This window comes from Paroedura picta, chromosome 3 (assembly GCF_049243985.1).
Source record: "Paroedura picta isolate Pp20150507F chromosome 3, Ppicta_v3.0, whole genome shotgun sequence".
NCBI lineage: Eukaryota > Metazoa > Chordata > Lepidosauria > Squamata > Gekkonidae > Paroedura > Paroedura picta.
Genome location: NC_135371.1, coordinates 137,934,323 through 137,956,951, shown reverse-complemented (window position 1 = coordinate 137,956,951; position 22,629 = coordinate 137,934,323). Strand labels below are relative to the sequence as shown.

The 22,629-nt window shown below is 42.2% G+C and overlaps 1 protein-coding gene across 5 annotated transcripts in view; it reads right to left on the bottom strand.

Moving 5' to 3' along the window:
• Nucleotides 1-22,629, bottom strand: part of RPTOR (regulatory associated protein of MTOR complex 1) — a 520,373-nt gene that overhangs the window by 151,217 nt on the left and 346,527 nt on the right. For all 5 annotated transcript variants that reach the window (XM_077328221.1, XM_077328217.1, XM_077328219.1 and 2 more), the window contains 2 exons: nucleotides 11,363-11,446; nucleotides 10,419-10,529 (listed from right to left, as the gene is read on the bottom strand). In XM_077328221.1, coding sequence (XP_077184336.1) covers nucleotides 10,419-10,529; nucleotides 11,363-11,446 — 195 coding nt within the window. The remainder of the gene's footprint in view (nucleotides 1-10,418; nucleotides 10,530-11,362; nucleotides 11,447-22,629) is intronic.

Here is a 22,629-nt window from a genome sequence, read left to right as displayed (position 1 = left end):
ACTGCCATTTATCCTGTTTAAAAACAACCCAGTAAGTTGTTTATATATGTGTTTGTTTTTTTGTGGATGGGTGAGGATAGAATCAAGAGTGAATCTTAGAATCATGTGGGGGGGGCATCTAGTCCAACCCCCTGCTCAATGCAGGATCAGCCTAAAACATCCAGGATAGTTATCTGTGCAGCTGCTGCTTGAAGACTGTCAGTGAAAGGCATACCTGTGCCCATGCCTCTTCTGGGAAGACACATTTGAGGATCCTGTTATATCCAATGTTTTGGCCATGAGGCAATATTTGTCTAACATGGTATCTGCCTCATCACTGAAGAGGTCTTTCCCCTCAAAGGGAAAATCCTTGAGTTTGGCCTTGGTATCAGCTGGCAAAGTAGATGAATGTAGCTAGGAAAAACGATGCATGACGATAGCCATTAACATCACCCTACCGTGGCAGTCGGCCCCATGCTTCGCTGCTATGATCTGCTATTTATTTAGGCTCTGCCCTTTGGTTATCAGGGCATTGGCCAGAGGATACCTATCTGGTGGTAAATTGGTAATGAAGGGAATTAGCTTCTCTCAGAGGGAGATGGTGTAGCAGCTGAAAATTGTCTTGAAGTTAGTGACCCTCAGGCCCATGGCCCCTGAGGAACAGACTTGTAGCTGAATATATCAATACATCTAGTGTCCTTATCCAAGGGTGAAGACTGTACTTCTGATCTGCCCTTTGCAGGCAGAATAATGGAAAAAATGGAAGTAGTCTTTGGGTTCTTAAATAAGAGGACAGAATCCCTCTTCTTAACCCTATAAAGTGACTTGAATCACCTGGAGGAAGGGGCAGACAAAACCTCTTACAGCTTGCAAGCTACCTCATTGACTACTTTAATGAATGGGAGCGCTACAGTCCCCAAATCAGAACAAGATAATACATCCATAAGGTGAGTTTAGGATTTTACAGCTGTAGGCATGTAGTTCAAGTTGAGAGCCTTAGCCATTCGAATCATCTGCCCCAAGTAGAGGTGGAAGTCCTTAGATGGTGATGGGGCAGACTGATCACTCACTGCCTCGCTTGGCAAAGGGGTAGAGGTAAGTTTGGATCCTATCACAGAGGCTTTGTCTATCTGATTGCCCTTGGAAAAGGGCTCAGTGTCTAAACGCATATGGCTCCAAGTGGCAGAGTGCCTAGCATAGCTATTACCAATGGGATTTGATCTGCAGTTTGACACTGGGAGGTGTAGTTCTTCCAGTGGTGAAGGACCACCATTGGCACCAAAACCCATGTCACCAAGCCTGGATCTAAAGAGTCCCAGAGTCATGGCACAGATGCTTCAATGGGTCACAAGGGACCTCCACAAAGTTGTCGTCCTCAGAACTGAATGGAACTGAATGTTCCAGTATCAGAGGATCTGGAGATGGTTTGGGCACCCTTAGAGTCAACAGATGGTCAGTGTTGAGGACTGTGGTTGGAACCGAGTAGAGTCTTCATGTCTTGTCAGCCCCATCGATGCTGTGTGGTTGAAGCCCAGGGATGATGGGATTGCTGTTGAGATTGGGAGCACGGCTCCCTCCTAACCTTGTCATTCTTTTTTGAGGCTTTCTTGGGTTTCTTGGCTGGGGGCTCATAGGCTGCCCTGTCAGATGCCAAAACAGATTGCTCAGTATTAGTTCCAGCCACTGAGCCACCCTGTGGTGACTGAGGGGGCCTGCAGTGATTTTTCTGCTGGGTTGCTCTTTCCAGACAGGGGGTCTGCAGCCTTCAGGGACTATTCTCAAAAAGAAGTTTTCAGTTGGTCCACCATCTCCTCTCTGGCCTTAGGAATGAGGTGGAGACAGACCTTACAGGTCGAAGTCTTGTGTCCATCACTGAGCCAAAGCTTTGTGTGGTTCCATCTGAGCTATTTTAGCTCCACACATTGTACAGTGCCATCTTTCATCCTCTCAGATTTCGTCAAAAGAGGATATCTCGCTCAAAGAAATTTACCCCAGGAAAAAAAAACCCTGCCAACAGCTTGCTGTTCTGTCCTCTCTGAACAGTGGCAGAAGAAGAATTGAGGTAGGAGTGCTAGTCCCTCTTAGATCACATGACTTTGGGGCAGGAAAGTGAGCCTTCTGGAGGGGAGGGGCTGCACTCCTGGAAGTGAAAAAATCATTCACTGAAGCTTGCTAACTCCTCTCTGTGTCAGACCTGCTCAAACACTGACCCATGTGGGATTCCACAGAATCCACAACAATGAACTTAATCTTGATTAATACAATTCAGACTGCAGTTAGTCCTGATTAATACAATTAAATCTTGCCATTATCTGTACTATAATTACCTGTGACACAAAGAAGGAGATGAAAAAATACATTAAAATAATTCTGCTATGGAGTTACAATACCTTAAAATGTTAATAAGTTAGTTAATGTAAAAGACACTGAAAGAATATGATATCCCAAGAAACTTTTAGTTATTCTCCACGTGACCGTGTTCTTCTCTTCAGGAAATAAAAGCAAGAATGGGGGAGATACAGTACAGCTATATCTTGTTTCTGGTGATGAAATACTTTATCTGGCCCCAATGGGCTATTAGTATTATGCATAATTATCTGCCTAATTCAGCAACCAAACATATATTGTAATGCTGGGATACAAATATGAGAGTTTTCCTACTCTAGATGCTGTATTATGTCATAAGCAGACAGTTGCATGTATCTATGTTTCATTTCCATGCATATGTGTGTATGTGTTTCATGTGCATGCACATGAAAGCTTATACCTAGAATAAAACCTTGTTGGTCTTAACACCCAGCTATACCTGTTGATGGGTGGCCATTAATAGACTCCCCCCCCCAAAAAAAATAAATAACAGTGCTACGAGATTTGCAGTTTCAGAGGGTTGGTCTGCAGTAGAAAACTCAATTTAAGTTCAGTTTCATCTTAGATATTGCTCATCTGGCTTCAGCCAGGGTACTGGCCCTTTCCATCCTTGCTCCAGCTCTGTGGAATGGGCTCCATGAATAGTTAAGAGATGCCCTTGGCTGGATTATAAGGAGGTGCTGCAAGGCTGGCCTGTTTGCCAGAGCATTTGAGGAGGCTTGAATAACACCATCTTTTAAAAGGGGAGAGATTTGGGACTTGTTAATTTTTGCTGGAGATGTTTTAACTATCTTTGTAAGCTGTCTTGAACCAAGTGGAAAGGCAGGATCTAAATGCTTTAAGGAAGAAAAAAGAAAGATGACAGATTAGGTTAATTATGGCACTCTGATGAAGGGAGCTTTGATTATCAAAAACATATACCCTGAAAATCTTGATGGTCTCTAGTGGACTCAAATCTAGGTTATTTACAGTCTGTGTGAAGCCAATATGACAATATATATATACTTTAGGTCAATACATGCTGATTGCTTGACCTACCCTACCCTGCCATCATATTTTTAACTCTCACAGGATACCTCCCACCCACCCACCCACTGATGTTTCAGGATTCATGAATATTCTCTGTAAATTCTATGTATTCTCTGTAAAGAACATTCTCTGTAAAGAGCAAAAGTCCCTACAAAAATACATTTCTGGCTTGTTGCTCCAAGGTCATTCACTGGATTGAAACTCATTAACAGTATCTGGAGATGGAGCCCAACATCACAGACCTATTTAAGTTCTTCCTGTGGATTTTACTGACTTTTTGTCACTACCTCCTCTCTCTGTGCTGAGATGGATGCTAGCCAAGGAACTTCGATAACGGGGGGAAAAAAAGACCTGTGAGTAGTACCTCACCAAATGACAGGATAATGCCAAATATCCTCAAATTACAGAAATGTTTACAAGTACTGAAAAATAGTCACACAAAGCAGGCATAATATCTTTATTTAAAGACACAATTCGTGACAACTTGTTCAGACTGTATGGCAAAAAATGGTGTTTTACTGTATGGGCTACTAAAGACTTCTTGATAGCAAGCATTCCAATATACTATATAGTTAGTGACTACAAATGCATACTTGCATCTTCCCACTCCTCTCTCTGATCTTTCCATTCTTTGTTCATCTTGCAGAAAAAAATCATCAATGGCAGTAGATTCTTCTGTTTTGGAATTGTACAGGAGAGAAGCTTTTAGAAAGTCCTCACTGGTCTAACTATTTGAAACCATTGAGTAAATAATGACATGAATCATGATTCAGAGATCTGCACTCTTGCTAATAAAGTTATATGAACATGAAAAGACAGCAGTAACAATCAGAGCCAACGAAATGTTTGAACCCAAGAGTTACTTCTTTTTACCAAACCCGTTCTTACATAGAGTTCCCTATGGTTCCCCATCCAGGTTTGTGTGTAGTGCTAATTCTTAGCTTCAGTAAGTCTGCATCCTCAGGTGTTTCCAAAACTACTGAGTGGACTCAGAGCAACAAGTATTTGAAAATAAATACATGCTGTGCAACAATGCTTTGGTCTGACAGCTCTATTTAACAAACCACTACTACTAAAAATCCACACATCCAAAAGATATTCACTGAGAGAAATACAATTGTTGTTCCCCTCTCCCTTTGTACTTTATCACTTTTTCTCCTACTGCACATTTCAACAGATGTGATTTACTGTAGTGGAACAATTAATCACCCCATATATCTTTCAGTTAACACGATGAACAATGGCTTCTTGTGATCACTTACAGCAGGGGTCCCCAACCCCCGGTCCGTGGTCCGGTACTGGGCAGCAAAGGCCATCGTACTGGGCCGCCAGCGGCTGCGCCTGCCTCCCCCCCTGCAGCGAGAGGGGGGGAAAGAGGCCGGCATGGCCGCCGGTGCGGCAGCCGGTGCGCCAGCGACACTAATGCGCACGCGCGGAACTGCCGCGCATGCGCGTTTGCGCCCCCTGGTGGCCCAAACGCGCATGCGCGGAAGTTCCGCACGTGTGCGTTTTTGAGCAACTGCGGCAGCCGGGCCGCTGGCTCTCCCCCACCCCCAGATGAAGGTTGGGGACCGCTGACTTACAGCAGCTGGAAAATAGGGTTGCACTTACCCGTAACTGTTGTTCATCAAATGGTCTTCTGTGCAGGCACACTTGGGAACTGCAGTGAGGCAGGCATGCCATGGAGAGGAGCCAGGGAGCTTTTATCCTTCGTAATTACATTCCAAAAGAGTGCTGTCCTTCCCAACTAGGAGGAGGAGGGTGACTCACTCAAAGTCATGTGATGTGGGAGAGGCGAGTACCTTCCCAGAGAGTGCTGCCCTTCCCAACTAGGATGAGAGAGACCCACCCAAAGTGATGTGATGTGGGAGGAACCAACACCTCTCCCTCAGTTCTCCCATTCATGCTGCCATAAGAATCAGTGCATTCAATGTATCAGTTTCTCCACAGCGGGGATAGGAGGGACGGATGTGTGCCTGCACAAAACCATTTGATGAACAACAGTTACAGGTAAGTGCAACCCTGTTTTCATCTTCATGGCTTCATGGCTTGTGCAGTCCAACATGGGAGAATAGCAAGAAAGAACGCTCATCATGGAAGAGGGTGTGGGCAAACTTAGCAGAATAGTGTCTGAAGCACAGCTTTACCCACTACAGCATCTGTCCTGAAGTCAACATCCATTATGTAATGCTTGATGAAAGTCAAAGTATGGACCATGTCACCACCCTGCAGATGTCTGGAAGAGATAGACTTGCTGAGAAGGCTGCAGAAGCACCTTGGGAACATGTGGAATGTGCTCTAATGTGAAATGGACATTGCACCCCCCAAACAATCATATGCTGCTTTGATCGCTGACATGATACAACGTGACAATGTCTGGGCCTTCTTCCCCTTATTCAGACCCCAAAAACTAATAAAAAGGGTTCTATCTATTCTAAATTGATTTACTCTGTCCATGTAAAACAATAAAGCTCTCCTAACAGTCAAGTTGTGCAAGACTTGTTCCCAAACCGAGGTAAGAGATGGATAGAAAATTGGTAATGAGATAGATTGGTTCAAATGAAACCTGGAAACAACCTTTGGTAAAAAAGAATTTGAAGGTCTCAAGGATACCCTATCAGCAAAGAACTGGGTATACAGGGGGTCACAGGAGTGTGCTGTTAGCTCCCCAAATCTCCAGAGTGATGTGATAGTTACTAGGAATGCAATTTTGAATGGAAAAAAAAAACATCAGTCAATAGTACCCATAGATTTAAATGGTTTATGCATAAGATGAAAAAGGACCTATGATAAAATCTATTGAGAGGAAGGTGGTATGGAAGGGGGATACAAATTTGTCAAACCCTTGAGAACTGCTTTTGATGCAAACAGAGATACTCCATTAACAGTCTCATGCAATGAGAAATAACTGCTGTCAAATCCTGTCACCTGGTCCGTGCTGGAAAGGTGACTTCATGGCATAAGCCTTTGGGGGAGGGCGGTATATAAATATAAATATAAATAAATAAATAAATAAAATCCTTCAGCCCAGCTCTTAGCCCATCCCCTCCTCCCGGATTCTTGTTTTTTCTTTCATCTGGTTGTTTATGGTTGGCTAGTCTGCAGCTACATTCCCCCCCCCCTCCCTACTGGGAGCTTCATCTTATATTTTAGTGTCCTTGGCTTGTAGAGAGCTTACTGGAGCCAGCTGTGGGCAATTCAGGGCCTGGGAACAGATAATAGATGCATGCCTTCTAGATCAAAGGCCTCTTGGTGTGAACCGGTTTTCCTGCCTGAATCTCTGCCCCTGTATAAGGTTAGAGAGCTCACTGCTCTTTGTCTCTATCAATGCTACTGGTCCTGTACCTGTGAATTCTGATGTCCTTTTTCAATAAACACTGGATGCCTTTTCACTCTATGGAGTGATGCTGGATTTCTTCTATGAGAGGACTTCCCCTGCACTAGAATCCTGGTTCCTGACAGCTGCTAAGAGGATGATACAACCAACCCTTGTTGCTTAAGATTAACAGATAGTCTAAGACCATCCTGACTGGGCAAGTCACTGAATCCAATGGCCCAAAATTTTGGACATGAGCCCACTTATATGAGAGCCTAGTTGAAGTCTTGCAGGAAGCCAATAGCACTTGTGCTATTGCCGGTGTCGCCTTCATTCTGGCCCTACCAACCATGCCATCAGATGGAGGTGTGATATGTCTGGGTGGAGATGATGCCTGATGCAGAGATGATCCTGGGCATATGGAAACAGGTGAACCTCCAGAGTTATGGCCCAAAGTATTGGGAACCAAGTTATCTGAGGTCATCAAGCATTCTCTTCTCGTATTTTGCCTATGATCTTTCCTAAGAGCGGCAATGGGAGGTAACACATAGCACAGAGACCCAAACCAATTTTGTTGGAATGCATCTCCAGCCTCCAGTTGGGATACTTACCATTGCCATCACAAACGATCAAGGCTGTATGCACCTTTGAAGTCATCGTTCAACACTGACCATCCTAGCCAACGCATCTACACAGGGGATACATCGGCATTTCAGATGTCAGAAACTCTGACTTACCAGGGGTCAACCATCTGGATGAATTTGTGGGGGATTTTGCCTCTATGTCACTAACAGATGATTTGCGAATGTACTTGGAGCAGATAATAAGGATGGCAAAGTCTTTAAAGTTGTCTTACATGACCACTGACTATGATTTAGATGATCCTATCATAGACATGGACATCCTTTGTAATCCAGAATCTAGACCAGTGGCACTTCCCTTTAGTAAGGGCATTCAGAAGGTTGTACTACCCCTATGGGATAATCTGTCTTCTATTCCTGCATCCTAAAGGAAAATAGAGGCTATGTATAGGGTACAAGACCAAGATTGCATGTACCTGTCCCCTCTCCCCCACACAAATTCTATTATTTCAGCAGTGTTATCCAGAAGAAGCCTGGATAGGCATTCCCCTCCCCCCCCCCTTGATAAAGAAGGGAGAAAGATAGATCTCATGGCTAGAAAAGTCTGCTTATCAGCAGCCATGGGATTGAGGGTCTCCAAGTATGAGGCCATAATGAAAAGGAATCACACCTCCCTATGGGAAAGAGTGACCACTTTATTAGATAGTTTGCCTTCCATGCATCAACTGCAGGCTAAAGCATTGATTAATGAAGGCATAAAGTTGACAAAGCAACAGCTTAATGCAGCATCCCATCAAGCAGATTGTCATGGGAGGGCGATGGCAACTTCTCTAGTGTTTAGACGCCATGCATGGCTGCGTTCACTGATGTGCCCTAATGATACAGGGGCACAGGTGGAGGAAAGAGGGGAAAGAGTTTGAGGGGAAAGAGTTATTCACTGTCCAAACAGATGAAATTTTACATACAATGAGAAAATGCATCCTCAAAGCGAAAACCCTCGGTATAAACTCAGGGACTTCTCAACAACCTAAACACAAAAAAGGTTTTATGGGTCTTCTACCTACAGGTTCCCTGAACAGAGTTCATCCTCTTTCAATCTCAATCAGAGATCCTCTTTCAATGGCAATAGAGGGTATAAGCAGTCCAGTAATAGATCTTGATTCCAGAGTTTTACAACAAGGGGCCAACAATCAGGGAATTTCTCCCAACCACTAGAGTCTGGCCTATTGTTGTTTAATCATTTTTAACACTCAAGAAGAAACAATTATAGAACTCCAAACAGCTGCTGCCGCTGAAGGGTTCAACGCCATGGTGGCAGCAAGGGTGACTGATGATGTCATCCCAATCCCTGAGCCTGTGGGGGGTTTCTCAGTCTGCTTTTCCTCAGTAGATTTTGCCATCTTTTTAGCTTTCTTTGGACATGATTTGAAAGCAGCACCTTATTCAGCCCTATGTCCTTTTTCAAGATCACTCCAGATGGGGACTGTCAGTCCTAGAAGGCCAGATCCTGCTCCTTAGAAGGCCAGATCCTGAAGCTTGCTGTGAAACATCCTCTCTTAACTGGTGGCAAGAAGAGAACTCAGAGAGAGGTGCTGGTTCCTCTCACATTATGTGACTTTGGGCACAAAAAGTCACTCTCCTCCTTCATATTGCCTCATTCTGGCCTCCAACTGGCATGTCTTCCCTTTCACGTCTTGCTAGACATGCCCAACCTCCGCCCCATCTCTGGTGCCTCCACTTCTCCTGCTCCCTCTCTTCCGGCTTCTTCAGCCTGGCAGCCTTGACAGGTCATGTTTGCTCATTCAAGACCTTGCCATCTCTCTCCCTCATCCAGGACTATTTCTGCCACCTGCCCGAGGAGAGAAGCTGGCTGGGACGGTCTTGATTGTCCAGATGGGCTGGTACTCTGAGGAAGATCAGGGTATGGGGTTGCATGCAGGCTCAGACTATGCAGGGCAGTATCCGGATAGTAGAGAAAGACGATAGAGACAGCTTTTCCCCCTGTCCCATAACAGTAAAATTCAGGAGTACCCCATAAAGTCGATGAGCAATAGATTCATTACAGAATAAAGGAAATGCTTCTTAGTGAGTAATTAAATTGTGGCAATTTGGGGCACTGCCAACAAGCTGTAGTGATGCTAAAGGGAATCTCAACTTCCAGAGGCAGTAAAACCTTAATTCCAATATGAAAAGGCAACTGCATTGGAAGATTTTGGCCTTTATGCCCTGTTCAGTAGCCTTCCAGAACAAATGGTTGGCCACTGTGTGAAACAGTACATCAGACTTGATGGTCTTATCCAGTAAAGGCTCTTCTTATGTTCTTAATGTTGTATACTTGTGTGGCTGCAATGTCTACAATACAAGTTGCCCACATGTAAGAACTGTGTGGTACAGACTGGGCCAGAGAAAAAGGAGCTAAGATCCAGCACTTCATAATGAGACCTCAGGCATTGCACGGTGTTTATTATGCCCTGCATGTATCTTTAAGGAACAAATCTCAGCATGGCAAAAGTTAATTCTGTGTCATGAAGTATTTTCTTATTACAAAGACTGTCCCAATCAAAAGCTTATACTCTGAGTCTTCTTCCTTTGAAGCTAGAGGTCAGTATGTGAGTAATAAAAAAAAAGTGAAGCCATCTTCTATGCTTTGTGAAGACAACTATAAGATACTAGATGTGTGAAAAATATTTATAGAAGACCAGTGTTGCCACTACTAAGGATTTCACATCAGTGTAGAAAATGATGGGAAAATAAATAAAAACCTTGATTATCAGTCTAACTTCTGACAGTTCATCACAGAAACTGTAATTTGCCACTTTAATTTTTGAACTAAAATTGAGAAATAACTTCCAATTGACAGGAAAGAGTAGGCATAATAAATGAGAGACCATGAGGCAGGAAGACAAAGGAAATTAAATAGGAAAAGAGGAAGAGGCAGAGGCACACACAGACCTAGCAGGTAGGAGTCTGGGCTTGATTCTTCAAAACCTGTCATGAAACTCAACTCGATTATATATGCAGTTCAATCCTCTTGGGCAAGCTTCTCTGTTTCTCTCACCTCACCAAGCACAAACAGTCTACTGAGATAAAGGATGTAGGACTTATTAAATATTCTACTTGCCCACCAAATTAATATGGTTACTCACACTGTCCACTGCAAGGATTTTGGCCCAGATGAACACCAGAAGAGGTCTCAGCTCTCGAGCGGAACTCTGCAGGAGCTTTAACACATAGGGGAAAATGCCAACAGACAAAGCCTAAGGGAAGAAAATTGAGAACATAATATAATCTTTGAATGTGTAGAGTGTGAGGTGAACAGAATGACCTATGTTATCCTCTGTGCATCCGTATTCTTCAATATCATGATGTGACTAGCTATCATATTGATGGTGCTAGATTTTTAGACTTCTACATCTGGATGTTACCTGGTACATTCAAACATATTTAGCCTGCCAAAAATCACAGCTTACTAATATCAATTTTCACTTAGTACATTTATGAGGCTCTGCTGTGACCTCTAGTTCTCACAAGTTGCAAACATTCCCTCAATTAAGCTTTTCACTAGAAACTTGCAATAATTTTTAAATGATATGTTCCATTCTTTGTTTCTCCTCATTTTGAATTTGATCCTCAGTTAGGGGAACACTTCTCATACCTGGCTTGCAGTAGCATTTAGCTGGTCACATGCAAACAGACTAGTTCAAGCTCTCAAATAATTCTAAACATGACTCATGTTCTTATGGACTATGCCAGAAGCCTGGGTAAAATTCATAACAGCTTGTAGTTAATCTAGTTTCTTATTCTCATTTTACTCAAACATGTTGTTCAATAAATCTAACATGCCTTAAGAAGATACCTGAACATTCACATCACCTTTCTTATTATAGCATATTTAGCTGTGGGCAGAATAGGAGACATCAAGCATGGGTAGGGACTCTAGACTTCACCTAATGTGCACTACATATAAAAAAGGTCACCTGAGTACTGATAGAGAGCAATCACTGCTATAAAATTGTGGGATACTCTTTCCACATGATGATTATACAGAGAAAAGTTTCCCTTCTCCAAAGAGATAGTTATATAGACTTACCAAGCTAACAGCCCATGGACCAAGGTCCAAAAACCGGCCCAGCAAATCAAGCGCTCGCAGCCGATGCACCTGGCTCAAAAGCACCTGCAAAAAGTATAGGGGGAAAAACAGGTATTACAGCAAAGACGAACTATAGAGTCCATATTACAAGAATGGGAAATGGAGAATGACTATGATCAAGCATAGTTCAGAGGTTTGAGGACTACAATTGTTCCACAATCAGAAAGCAGGAAGATTTTTTCTCCAGAACAGTTACTTCAAAAATGTGAGCCGAACTATGGACTACAGTTAAAATCACATGGTAGGCAATATATAATGAAAGACTTGAGCATGTAGAACATTTTCTTAAAACATTTACCCATATTAGTGATGGGGAACATGACACAAACCATGGGAGAAGACAACACATATCCTGGGCACTTGCTGTTCACTGACTTGCAATAGCATTTGGCTGGTTGCATGCACAGACGAAAGTGGATAGAAACAGCTTGTCCAAGGCCAGTAACTAAATAAAAGATCTGGGCTCTGGGCCTCAAAACAACAGACTCCTTGTTTATACCTATATTTGCTATTGCTGAGCAAAACCACTTTTTAACCAATATCTCAACAATTCAAGTCAGGCCAGCTGTCTTTCTAACTTGGGTCATCTTCCATGAGTGAATAGGGAAGGCTGAAGAAAGGCTCCCAGAGAGGGAAGAACAATATTGTAGTCTGAACATAGGCAATTGCCCAGTCAGCAGCTGGCTACCTCAAAATGCCACCCACTGGTAGTGGGCCATCCACCTCCATCCCCACTATTTGGTGCTGCCCCCAATATGCGGGTGTCCACTTGGTGCTATCAAAAAATTAAAAGGCAGAGAGAATATAAACCTAGCAAGTAACAGCAGCACTGTAATGCTGGCACACATTAATCACATAAAGTCGCAGTCACTGTCTTATGGGCAAAATCAATACAGAATTATTAATTATTTAATTACTTAATTAAATTTGTATACTGCTGTTGCAAAAAATTAATCTTAGATTTAATCATTTAACTCTGAAACAGTTTTTAAAACATTTAAAACCATCAAAATTAAGCAGCTTTCTGGTTAAATTGACTGTAACTCTCCCCTAGATGTTCTCCTTGGGCAGGTCTCCAGGGGTATTATGATGTTACTAGTAGAAAAACACATTTATAAAAATGGGCTGTTCCAGGGCCCGGCAGAAGGCTGCGGCCGGCCGCGGCCGTGCAGCCACCCCCCCCACTCCATGGGGAAGGTGGCCGCCTTGGCGGCGGCAAAAGAACTCCTGGGTCTCCTTCGCCGCCAACCCCCCCCGAGCCAGGCAAGGTCCCTGGCTCGGCGGTGGGAAAGGAGCTCCTTTCCCGCCGACGACTTACCAGTCCCGGAGTGCAAAGGTGAAGACGGCCGACTCGCCGGAGCGTACAGCCGAGGACTGGCCAAGTAGCCAATGGGGAGCCACGCTGCACTTTGCTCCCTATTGGCCACTTGGCCCCAGAATGACACTCACGGCTCCTGATTGGCCCCTCCGAGTTTTTATCACGGACTCAGCCCGCCCCTTTCTCCTCCCAGTTTGCCCTTACTGTTTTATTTATACTGCTCCACAGGAGCGGTTTAAAGATGATGGGGGGGGGGGGGAGGGGGCTGTAGATGTTACCAATCAGAAGCTTGTCAAAAGAGCTCTGTTTTACAGGCCCTGCAGAACTGTGCCAATTCCTCTGGGAGCTCATTCCACCAAGTAGGGGCCAGAACAGAGAACGTTAGGTCCCTGGTTGTGGCCAGACTTGCTTCTTTAGGGCCAGGGATCACTAACTGGTCAGTCTATTTTCATTTTTGCTGTGTCCTCCCCAGGATGGCAATATTGTGGGCTGTGCATATTTTGAATGAAGGGTCATCGCTTACTAGAAGGGAACCGTTTCCATTACCGTGCGTTTTTCAGCTTAGTTTAGTATCGGTTTAGATGACACCTCTGAAAAGGCAGGTAGTAAGATGGCCTGGGGAGGGGACGGGGAAAACAGGAGAGATTAAGGTGATGATTAAAGCTACAATCCAAAAATATAAAGAACAGGAAGAAATACTTGGAAGCATAATCAGTTTATGCTTTCCTTGACAAATGAATGCTAAGAGATTAGAATGAAAAGAATGAAGATGTCACACATTAGTCATTTAATACAAACTTATTAAAGCCATGTCCAACTATGTTAATGAACTGGTAGCTCTATGACAGGGCTGGCCAAACTGGCTTTCCAGATGTCCATGGACAACAAATCCCATGAGCCTGCTTATGATCTATATTATAGATTCTATAAGATCACATTTAGCTAGGTATGAAATATTACCAGGCTGTGCCCCGTCTCTTTTCTAACCATTTTTAATAAATGAAAATTTTGCCTTACAATATGTGATCTCTGGTTTTAAATCAATTGCATTTCCATTCTGACCAACTGGAGTGTCCCTCTATTTTATTTTGCAATAATGTTCTTACTCTTTATTACTTTCCCTTCTGCCTTTCATCCCTTCTCCTGAAATTATGACTCTCTTAGAATCATACAGTTGGAAGATACCTCCTGGATCATCTCCCTGCAGAATGCAGGAAACTCACAACTACCTGCCCACCCACAGTGACTCCAATTTCACGCCCAGATGATGCCCCCTCCCCACCCCCACCCCCCAAAACCCACAGAATCCCTGGCTAGCCTGGCCTGACAGAAATTTACCTCCTGACCTGAAAGTGGCAATTGACATTTGGGCAACAAGAGTCAAGCACCGACACAATCCCTTCTGCCCACCCACTCCCAATCTGCCTACATTCATGCCTACATCTAGCCTCTGCTTAAAAACTTCCAAAGGAGAACCCACTTCCTCCTGAGGAAGCCTGTTCCACTGAGGAACTACTCTGTCAGGCCCAGAAATATATATATAAAAATAAGAAGTGCATTAAGAAGCAAATGGATCTCTTACTAGTACAGCTCAACAGTCTAGTCTAAAGCATGGACTCTGATCTTAAAAGGGGTTGATTTAGATACTTGCTGGTTACATGTTAGGATATCAGACTACAACATACTTTGACAGGTGATAGCCATTGATATCTCAAGAACAAACATTGTGTAATGAGACAAAATGGAATGATGTTGAAAATTCCATTATTATTTAGCATTTATTTAACATTAATGTGCTAGATATTGTGCAGATCAGAAGCAATACCATTCTTTCCAGAACACCAAGACAGGAATGAGAGGAGAAGTTTGAAGAATGACAAATAAATGTTTAAGAAGTGCCATGGTGCAGCGAAGAAGGAAGCAATGAGGGGTTAATTCAGGAGTCCCTGTCATGGCACCCTCTAGCACCTGATGCCCACGAGCTTGCTGGGTGACCTTGGGCCAATCACAGTCTTTCAGCTTAACTGGCTTCATAGGAATGCTGTGATAAAGATAAAATGGACGATAAATGTTATTGAAAGATGTTTTGGATTCTTGTTAGGGAGAAGATGGGTATAAATACTGAAATAAAAATAAACACCGTAAATAAGGCATGATGCAAACAGAAGAGTAAGTTTTTCTACTGTGCTTTTCTTTATCATAAGGAGTCTTATAATTGCTTTCTCTTCCCCTCCTCACAACATGCACCTCATGAGGTAGGTCAGGTTGTAAGAGTTCTGAGAGAACTGACTGGCCCAAGGTCACTCAGGAGACTTCATGTGGAGGAGTGGGGGATCAAACAGTTCTCCAGATTACAGCCTGCTACTCTAAGTCACTACTCCATGCTTTACAGCCATCCAATTTGTTTGAATCACTAGTTTTTGAAATCCTGCCTTACAAGGGCAACCAGAACTACTACAATAAGCCAAGGACTGTGCCAAACTGTGAGAAAAAGCCCCATTTCCATCCATTTTTGATGCAGTAAGTTTGTAAACCTCACTTATTAAGGATAGGTTGAAAGAGTTATCTAGATAGTATATAATTTCTTAGAAATATTTATTTCCAAATAATTACAAAATGTTCTTGGGGTCTAGAAACCCGAAATTCCTGTTTCCTATGTTCAATGTTACAAAACTGACAGTGCTATCCAAAGTACAATTCTAAGCTACAGTGAACTTAGAAGGATGTAATGCTCTTTAGGATTACAGTATGAGAGAAGAAGGCATAGAGGAAGCAGTTCTGGAAAACACAGTGCAGAGAGCAAGAAAAACAAGAGCCTGTGCTGGCCCTTTGTTTTAAACATGAAATAAAATTCATGCAAGATAACGCATGGAAACGTCAACCCATCATATGACTGGAGCACACCTGTATGCTGTGGCATGTTAGACACCTTGAGTCGTGTTTTATTGAAAGTGAGCCCTTATGTGGAACAACTAACCATATAAGACCTTATCTGAGAAGAACACGAAACAGATCCTTAATCCAGAAACTCTGTCCCCTGCCTTTTTACTAGTCTAACCAGAAGAAAAGAAGAGACTTCCACGAGTTACCTTGCATGAATTTTATTTCATGTTTGAAGCACAGAGTCAACACAGGGAAGAGTAATGAACCAGATATAATTGGGGGGAGGGGAGCTATTTTAGTCAGAGATGTATCTTCCTGTCATAATCTTCCACAAGAAGATTTAGTTTACTAAAGTGCAAAATGCTTAGCAACTGGACCAAACTGCCAGAGGCAAAGACCAAAGGCTTAATAGTAACTCAAACTGGTTAACTTACTAAACATTCCTCATTTGTGTAAACATTCCTCATTAGCTGTGTTGTATCCTGGGGAGAGAGAGGTCTCCTGATCACACTAGGGTGCCATCAAGGGAGGACTGCAGAAGCACAACCTGATGCTAGAAGGGTAGCTTCCTGACTTGCCACAACACCCAGAGATGCCAAGGAGACCAAGGACCAACAGCAGAGGCATGAGGCAACAAGGGTGGCAGAGGAGCAGTCGAAGTCACCAAAGGAAATGGCTTGAAGGAGGACAGTGAGGAGTCCCGCAGCTCCCTCTGCCCGATTTCCTCTTTACTGGCTCAGTGGATAAATGGGCTTGCTTTCTTTGCACCTGCAATTAGATGTTGAGATCACCGGGGACCACTACTAATCCTATTAAACAGTACCAGATACAGATACAGGAAAATCTTCACCCAAAATTGAAAATCTACTGTTAGGGCATATTGCAAAGTGGATAATATTTTGCCTCTGTGAAGTGGTATCTTGTATGTACCTTAACAATCTGCTTCTGTCACGTCTTTCCCAAAAGAGCAGAGATTTTCAAGGGAGTAAAGTTTTTAAAAAATCAATAAAAGGCTATTTACAAACGGATTGTTTTACTTTCGGTAGAACCTGGCATAAATTCCTGGCACTATGCCTGGTTTAGGAGTATTTTTGCCATTGAATCACAGTTGATTTATGATGACCTCATATGGTTTTAAAGCAAGATATCTGGAGGTGGTTTGCCATTGCCTGCCTCTGTGTAGGGACCCTGGACTGCATGGTGGTCTCACATCCAAATACTAACCAGGATTGACCCTTCTTAGCATCCAAGATCTGACAAGATCAGGCTAGCCTGGGTTATCCAGTTCAGGGCTTGAGAATCCTTAAAAACTTTTTTCTTGGCTGGAGGTAAAGGTAAAGGTATCCTCTGTGCAAGCACCGGGTCATTACTGACCCTTGGGGTGGCGCCCTCTAGCGTTTTCATGGCAGACTCAATACGAGGTGGTTTGCCAGTGCCTTCCCCAGACATTACCGTTGGCTGGAGATAGGCACAAGCTTTTCCTGCTAAGAGAACAGACTGTATCTTTTAACCTATCAAAGGGCATTCATTTTCCTCTCTTAAATGACTCTCATTCCCATTTAGATCCACTATCTTATATCACACCTGACAATATCATCAATCTTGGTGAGAGTTAATTTTGTAGGATGTCTGGGCGATCATTTTGGGGGAGGGGGTTTCAGATCATCCATTTATATCTGACAAATGAGAACAGGCAGATTTCTTATCTGGCATTTAGTCTATTAAGTGGCTTTACACCAGAAGGGTGCTCTAATAATTACTTTTGCAGAAGTATTAAGGTGCCTACTAGCTTCTAACCAGTTCATGGAGAGAAGTGACTCTTCCAGTGCAAAAAGTAGTGCAGAGGTGAGCATGCAGTAAGGGAATCAAGCTCACATTGTTTCATCAGATTTGAGTTTGGCAAATTGTGCGGATTTTTCAGGCCCTTGATGAGAAGTGACTTCTTGTGCTATCTATTCCTGGAGGAAAGGTGAATTTTTGTACGTGCATTAGGCTAATCTCATCAGTTCCTGGAAACTAAGCAGTGTCAACCCTTGTCAGTATTTGCATGGGAGAACACCAAAGAATACCAAGCAATAGCAAACCACTCTGAATGTCTCTTGCTTTGAAAACCCACAAGGTTGCCATAAACTAACTGTGGCATGATGGCAAAAAACAAAACAAAAAGGGTGTGAGATTTTTGTGTGTGTGGATTTGTAGATAATTAATGCAACTAAGTTTGAGTCCTCCAAGACCAACAAAGTTTAATTCTGGATATAAGGTTTCCTGCAAATGTACATTTCTTCATAAATTTGGAAACAATGTATCTGAAGAAGTATGCATGCACACCAAACCTTATACCCAGAATTAAACTTTGTTAGTCTTAAAGGTGCCACTGAATTCAAATCTGTGTCCAAGTGCTTCAAACTAATGCAATTACTCACCTGAATCTATCTTGTAGAAAGTTAGGAGAGCTTTTTGCAAGAATTATAACATACTATTGGAAAACCACTTAGATTCCTAGCATAGATGTGTGATTCTCCAGGGTATATGATATTGCAATAATGAAGAAAGTGCTATTTTTGAAAGCACAGGGAAATAGGGAAAATGTAGATTCTTTGCAGGATAGATTACAGCTATTTAGGAGATATATTAAATATAAAAGGTAATAACTGATATATCAATTTTTTCTAGGCTAAGATTGTATTACTTTTTTGAGATGTTGATTGCATATATATTTCTTTTGTATGTAAATTACCCATTTCACATATTTACTTTGTATACTTTTGTTTGACTTGAAATAGTAATAAAAATTGAAGGAGAGAAATCACCAGCCAGCGCTACCTTTTAAGAGAAACTTAGCAGAAAGCTGTTATGACTTTGCATTCTTGCTTGCTGAGTGCTGGCGTCTGACCCTGGATTAATTTGTCATATAATCACTGGATATGATGCCTGAGGCATCATTCTATTTCCTGGTCACACTAGGTTCTTCTGATAAAAATGTACAACTTAAAGAACTATCCATTTAATACAAATTAGGTGATACATATTTATCACAGAGACTATAGACTACCCTTTGGCTTAGAATTAAACCACACACTTTATACCTGGCTGACACCTCCAGTTGAAGAATCTCAAAAAACAGAAAAGACCATTCTCTGCCTGAGACCTTGCAGAGTTGTTACTAATCAGAGGAGGCAATGCTGAACTAGACAAGTTGAGTACAGTACAACTGACAAGTGTCTGGGTGTTAGGACAAGTAATTTAGTGTCATAAGTGGTAGTATAAGAAAAATCTGACAGTGGGATGGAGATTAGCTGTATAAAGGGGAGGACATTCAGCAAAATTATACTTGTATGTCATTCTAGCTCTTATTTCAGCCAACAGGACCTGAATTTTTAAATAAATACTAAATACAGGTAGTTATGTCAAGCAGTCATCCAATCTAGAAGTGCAGCAGGTGATTACCAGGATAGTCTCTGGGAAGGTATCTGTGAACCATGATTTAATTGTAAGAGCAAATTGACCTGGGTGGATGAAGCTGGTGGAATTAGCTCTCAAAACTTTGTCCTCCAGGTTCTAAGCAGGCTATCAGTATAGACACAACTTTCAGCTCCAAGTCTTAGGGTATGCACCTGACAACTGGGATACAACACAGGCTGTGCATTTTGTTAGTGTAGCACCCACCACTATTGTCTCCATACCTGAGCTCTGGCAGGTAATTTTGGACCTGGATTTGAAGTAACTTTATGTCCCTGTGGATTTCAGCATCCATGTAACTGGGATGACTTACCTTCATAGCTACTATGACAACCATAGCACTGTCAAATACTATTTTAGTCCATATACATATAGCAGGCCACATCCTTGATTTGCTTTCTTAACAGCTGGCCGAATCAGCACAATTCAGGAATGGAGGAAATGTGTATATTATCATACTACCAGTAGCTTGTGCACTTTAGACTTTAAAAAAATTAAAACCTTTGCAATGATGGGACCCATTAAGATAGTCTACTCTCAGAGACTGGATCCACATGGATTCCTGTTGGCTCCTGGGGAATTTCAGAATGATGTGGAAGATAATTCTATCAATAGTCTGATTAGTCTCAGGCATCCTCAAGTAGCCATATAATTGGCAGGTTCTTCACCAACCTGCCAAGCTACGACTTCAGTGCTGAACCTAAGTATATTGTATAAATTCAAATGGGATAGACTGGCTGGATCTTAGGGACATCTGGAAGAAATTCCTGACAGAACAGTTCCTCAGTGGAATACGCTTCCTTGGGAGGTGGTGAGTTATAGAATCATAGAGTTAGAAGGGACAATACAGGCCATTTTGTCCAATCCCATGCTTAATGCAGAATCAGCCTAAAGCATCCAAGATAAGTATCCGTCCACCACAGATGTCGACTGGCAGGAGTTATCCTGTCTGTACAGACAGCTCTGCTAAAAAAGGTAAGGAGTGTCTGGCCAGCCACTGCTTGAAGACTGCCAATGCGGGGGAGTTCACCACCTCCTTAGGCAGTTCTCTTCTTTTGAAGTTTTTAAGCAGAGGCTAAATACCCATCTGACAGAAATGTTGATTCTGTGAATTTAGAGTGGGTGGGCAGAAGGGACTTTGCCGGTGCTTGGCTCTTGTGGCCCTTTCCTTCAATGCCCAGGGAAATGCCAGTGACCACTTGGGGGTTAGGCGGTGAATTTCTTCCAGGCCAGATTGGCTAGGGATTTTTTTTTTTTTTTTAGGGGGATCATCTAGGTGGAATTCAGCAGGTAGTTGGGAGTTTCCTGCATTTTGCAGGAATTGGACTAGATGACCCAGGAGGTTAGATTTTACCTTTAAATCCTACATTTCAACAGAAGCTATTGGAGAAAAAAATTTAAATACTTTAATTATTATTATTAACTTTGATGATGGTGAACACTTTATGTGTCCTTATAGGCTATATTATTTTTCACTTTACTCTTTAGAAACTCACTGTAGGTTCTTTGCCAACCACCATTTTAGTGTTTGACTGTAACATGCAATTGTTTTAGGGGTGTTTATAATGTTTTGGGGGAGTTTTTACTCTACTAAAGATTTCTCTATGCATTTTCATTACCATGTAACAATTTTCATGTTACAGAAATAATCCAGTAGATGTTTTCATCTGTTGTATAATTTGGTAGATATTTTCAATCATATTTTCATAATAAACAGTCAAAATTGAATAGAGATTTTTTGCTTATCCTTATCTTTATGTAAAATTTCCTCTTTTGTATAAGTTAATTCTGCAATTGTTTGTTAATAGATTTACTTTGATATTGAACTGAAGGTAAACCAAAACATTTTCAGTTCTTTTTTTCAAGCAAATTCTGCTATCAATTAAATATTTTCATTGAAGGAAGAAACTGATATGAATTTTTTGATGTTTATTGGTATCAGCATTTACTGCCACACAGTATTTCTCTTTGTTTCACTTCTACCATGAGTGTTCCTTCCTTTGTTATATTAACTTCCCTGGATCAACAAATCAAAGAAAGAGAGCTGGAAGGGACCTCCAGGTAATCTAGAACAACCCCCTACAGAATGCAGGAAATTCACAATTACCTGCCCACACACAGTGACCCCAATTCCATAGCCAGATGACACCCCCAAAAAAAACCCTCCCCCCTCCAAGAATCCCTGGCCAGTCTGGCATGAGGAAATTTGTCTCCCAACCATGAAGTGGTTATTCACATTTTCTCGGGCATGCATGAAAGGGCCACAAGAGCCAAGCACCAACACAATTACTTCTGCTTAGCCACTTACAAAATACCTAAATTCAAAGAATCAGGATTTCTGTGAGTTGGCTATCTAGCTTCTGCTCAAAAACTTCCAAAGAAGGAGAACCTACCACCTCCCAAGGAAGCCTGTTCCACTGCTGAACCACTCTAACTGTCAGGAACATCTTCCAGATGTTTAGCCAACATTTTTTAAAAATTGATTTCATCCCACTGGTTCTAGTCCAACCCTGTGGGGCAACAGAAAACAACTCTGCTCCATCTTCTATGTGACAGTCCTTCAAGTACTTGAGGATGGCTATTATATTACTTCCTAGTTATCTTCTCTCCAGGCTAAACAGATCAAACACCCCCAACCTTCCTCATATGACTTGGTCTCCAAATCCCTCACCATTTTCATTGTCCTTCTCTGGACGTGCTCCAGTTTGACTATATCCTTCTTCAAAACTGAACACAGTATTCTGAGATCTAATCAGAGCAGAGTAAAGCAGTACCATCACCTTGTGCAACCTGGACACTATACTTCCATTAATCTTTTTAGTCAGAGTTGCACTGCTGACTCATGTTCAGTGTATGGTCTACTAAGACCCTTAAATCTTTTTCACACATACTACTGCCAAGACAGATCTTCCATCCTATAATGATGCATTTGATTTTTCCTACCTAGATGCAGAACTTTACATTTTTCACAATTAAAATTAATTGAACCATTGACAAGTGTACTTTGGGTGTGGTCTGTCAACCAGTTATCGATCCACCTAACAGTATTAGGATCCATACTGCATTTTACCAACTGGTCAACAAGAATATCATGCGGAACCTTCTCAAAAGCTCTATTGAAATCGAGATAAACTATATCCATAGATTTCCCCTGATCCAGCAACGTAGTAACTTTCTCAAAAAAGAGATAAGGTTGGTCTGACATGACTTGTTCTTGAGAAAGCCATGTGGACCCTTAGTAATCACAGCCATGTGCTCTAGCTTCTTAATGATTTGTTCTAAATGATTTGTTCTAAAATGTTACCAGCTATAGACATCAAGCTGGTAGTTATCCGGATCCTCCTATTTACCCTTCTTGAAGATGGGAACAACCTTTGTCCTCCTCCAATCTACTGCACTTCACCCATGATCCAAGAATTGTCAACAATAATGAACAGAGGTTCAGAAATTACATCTGCAAGTTCTTTTAGTACCATTGGATATAATACATCTGGCCCAGAGACAGCTCCGGAGACTGAATAGCCAATCTCAATGAGAAACGTGTCTT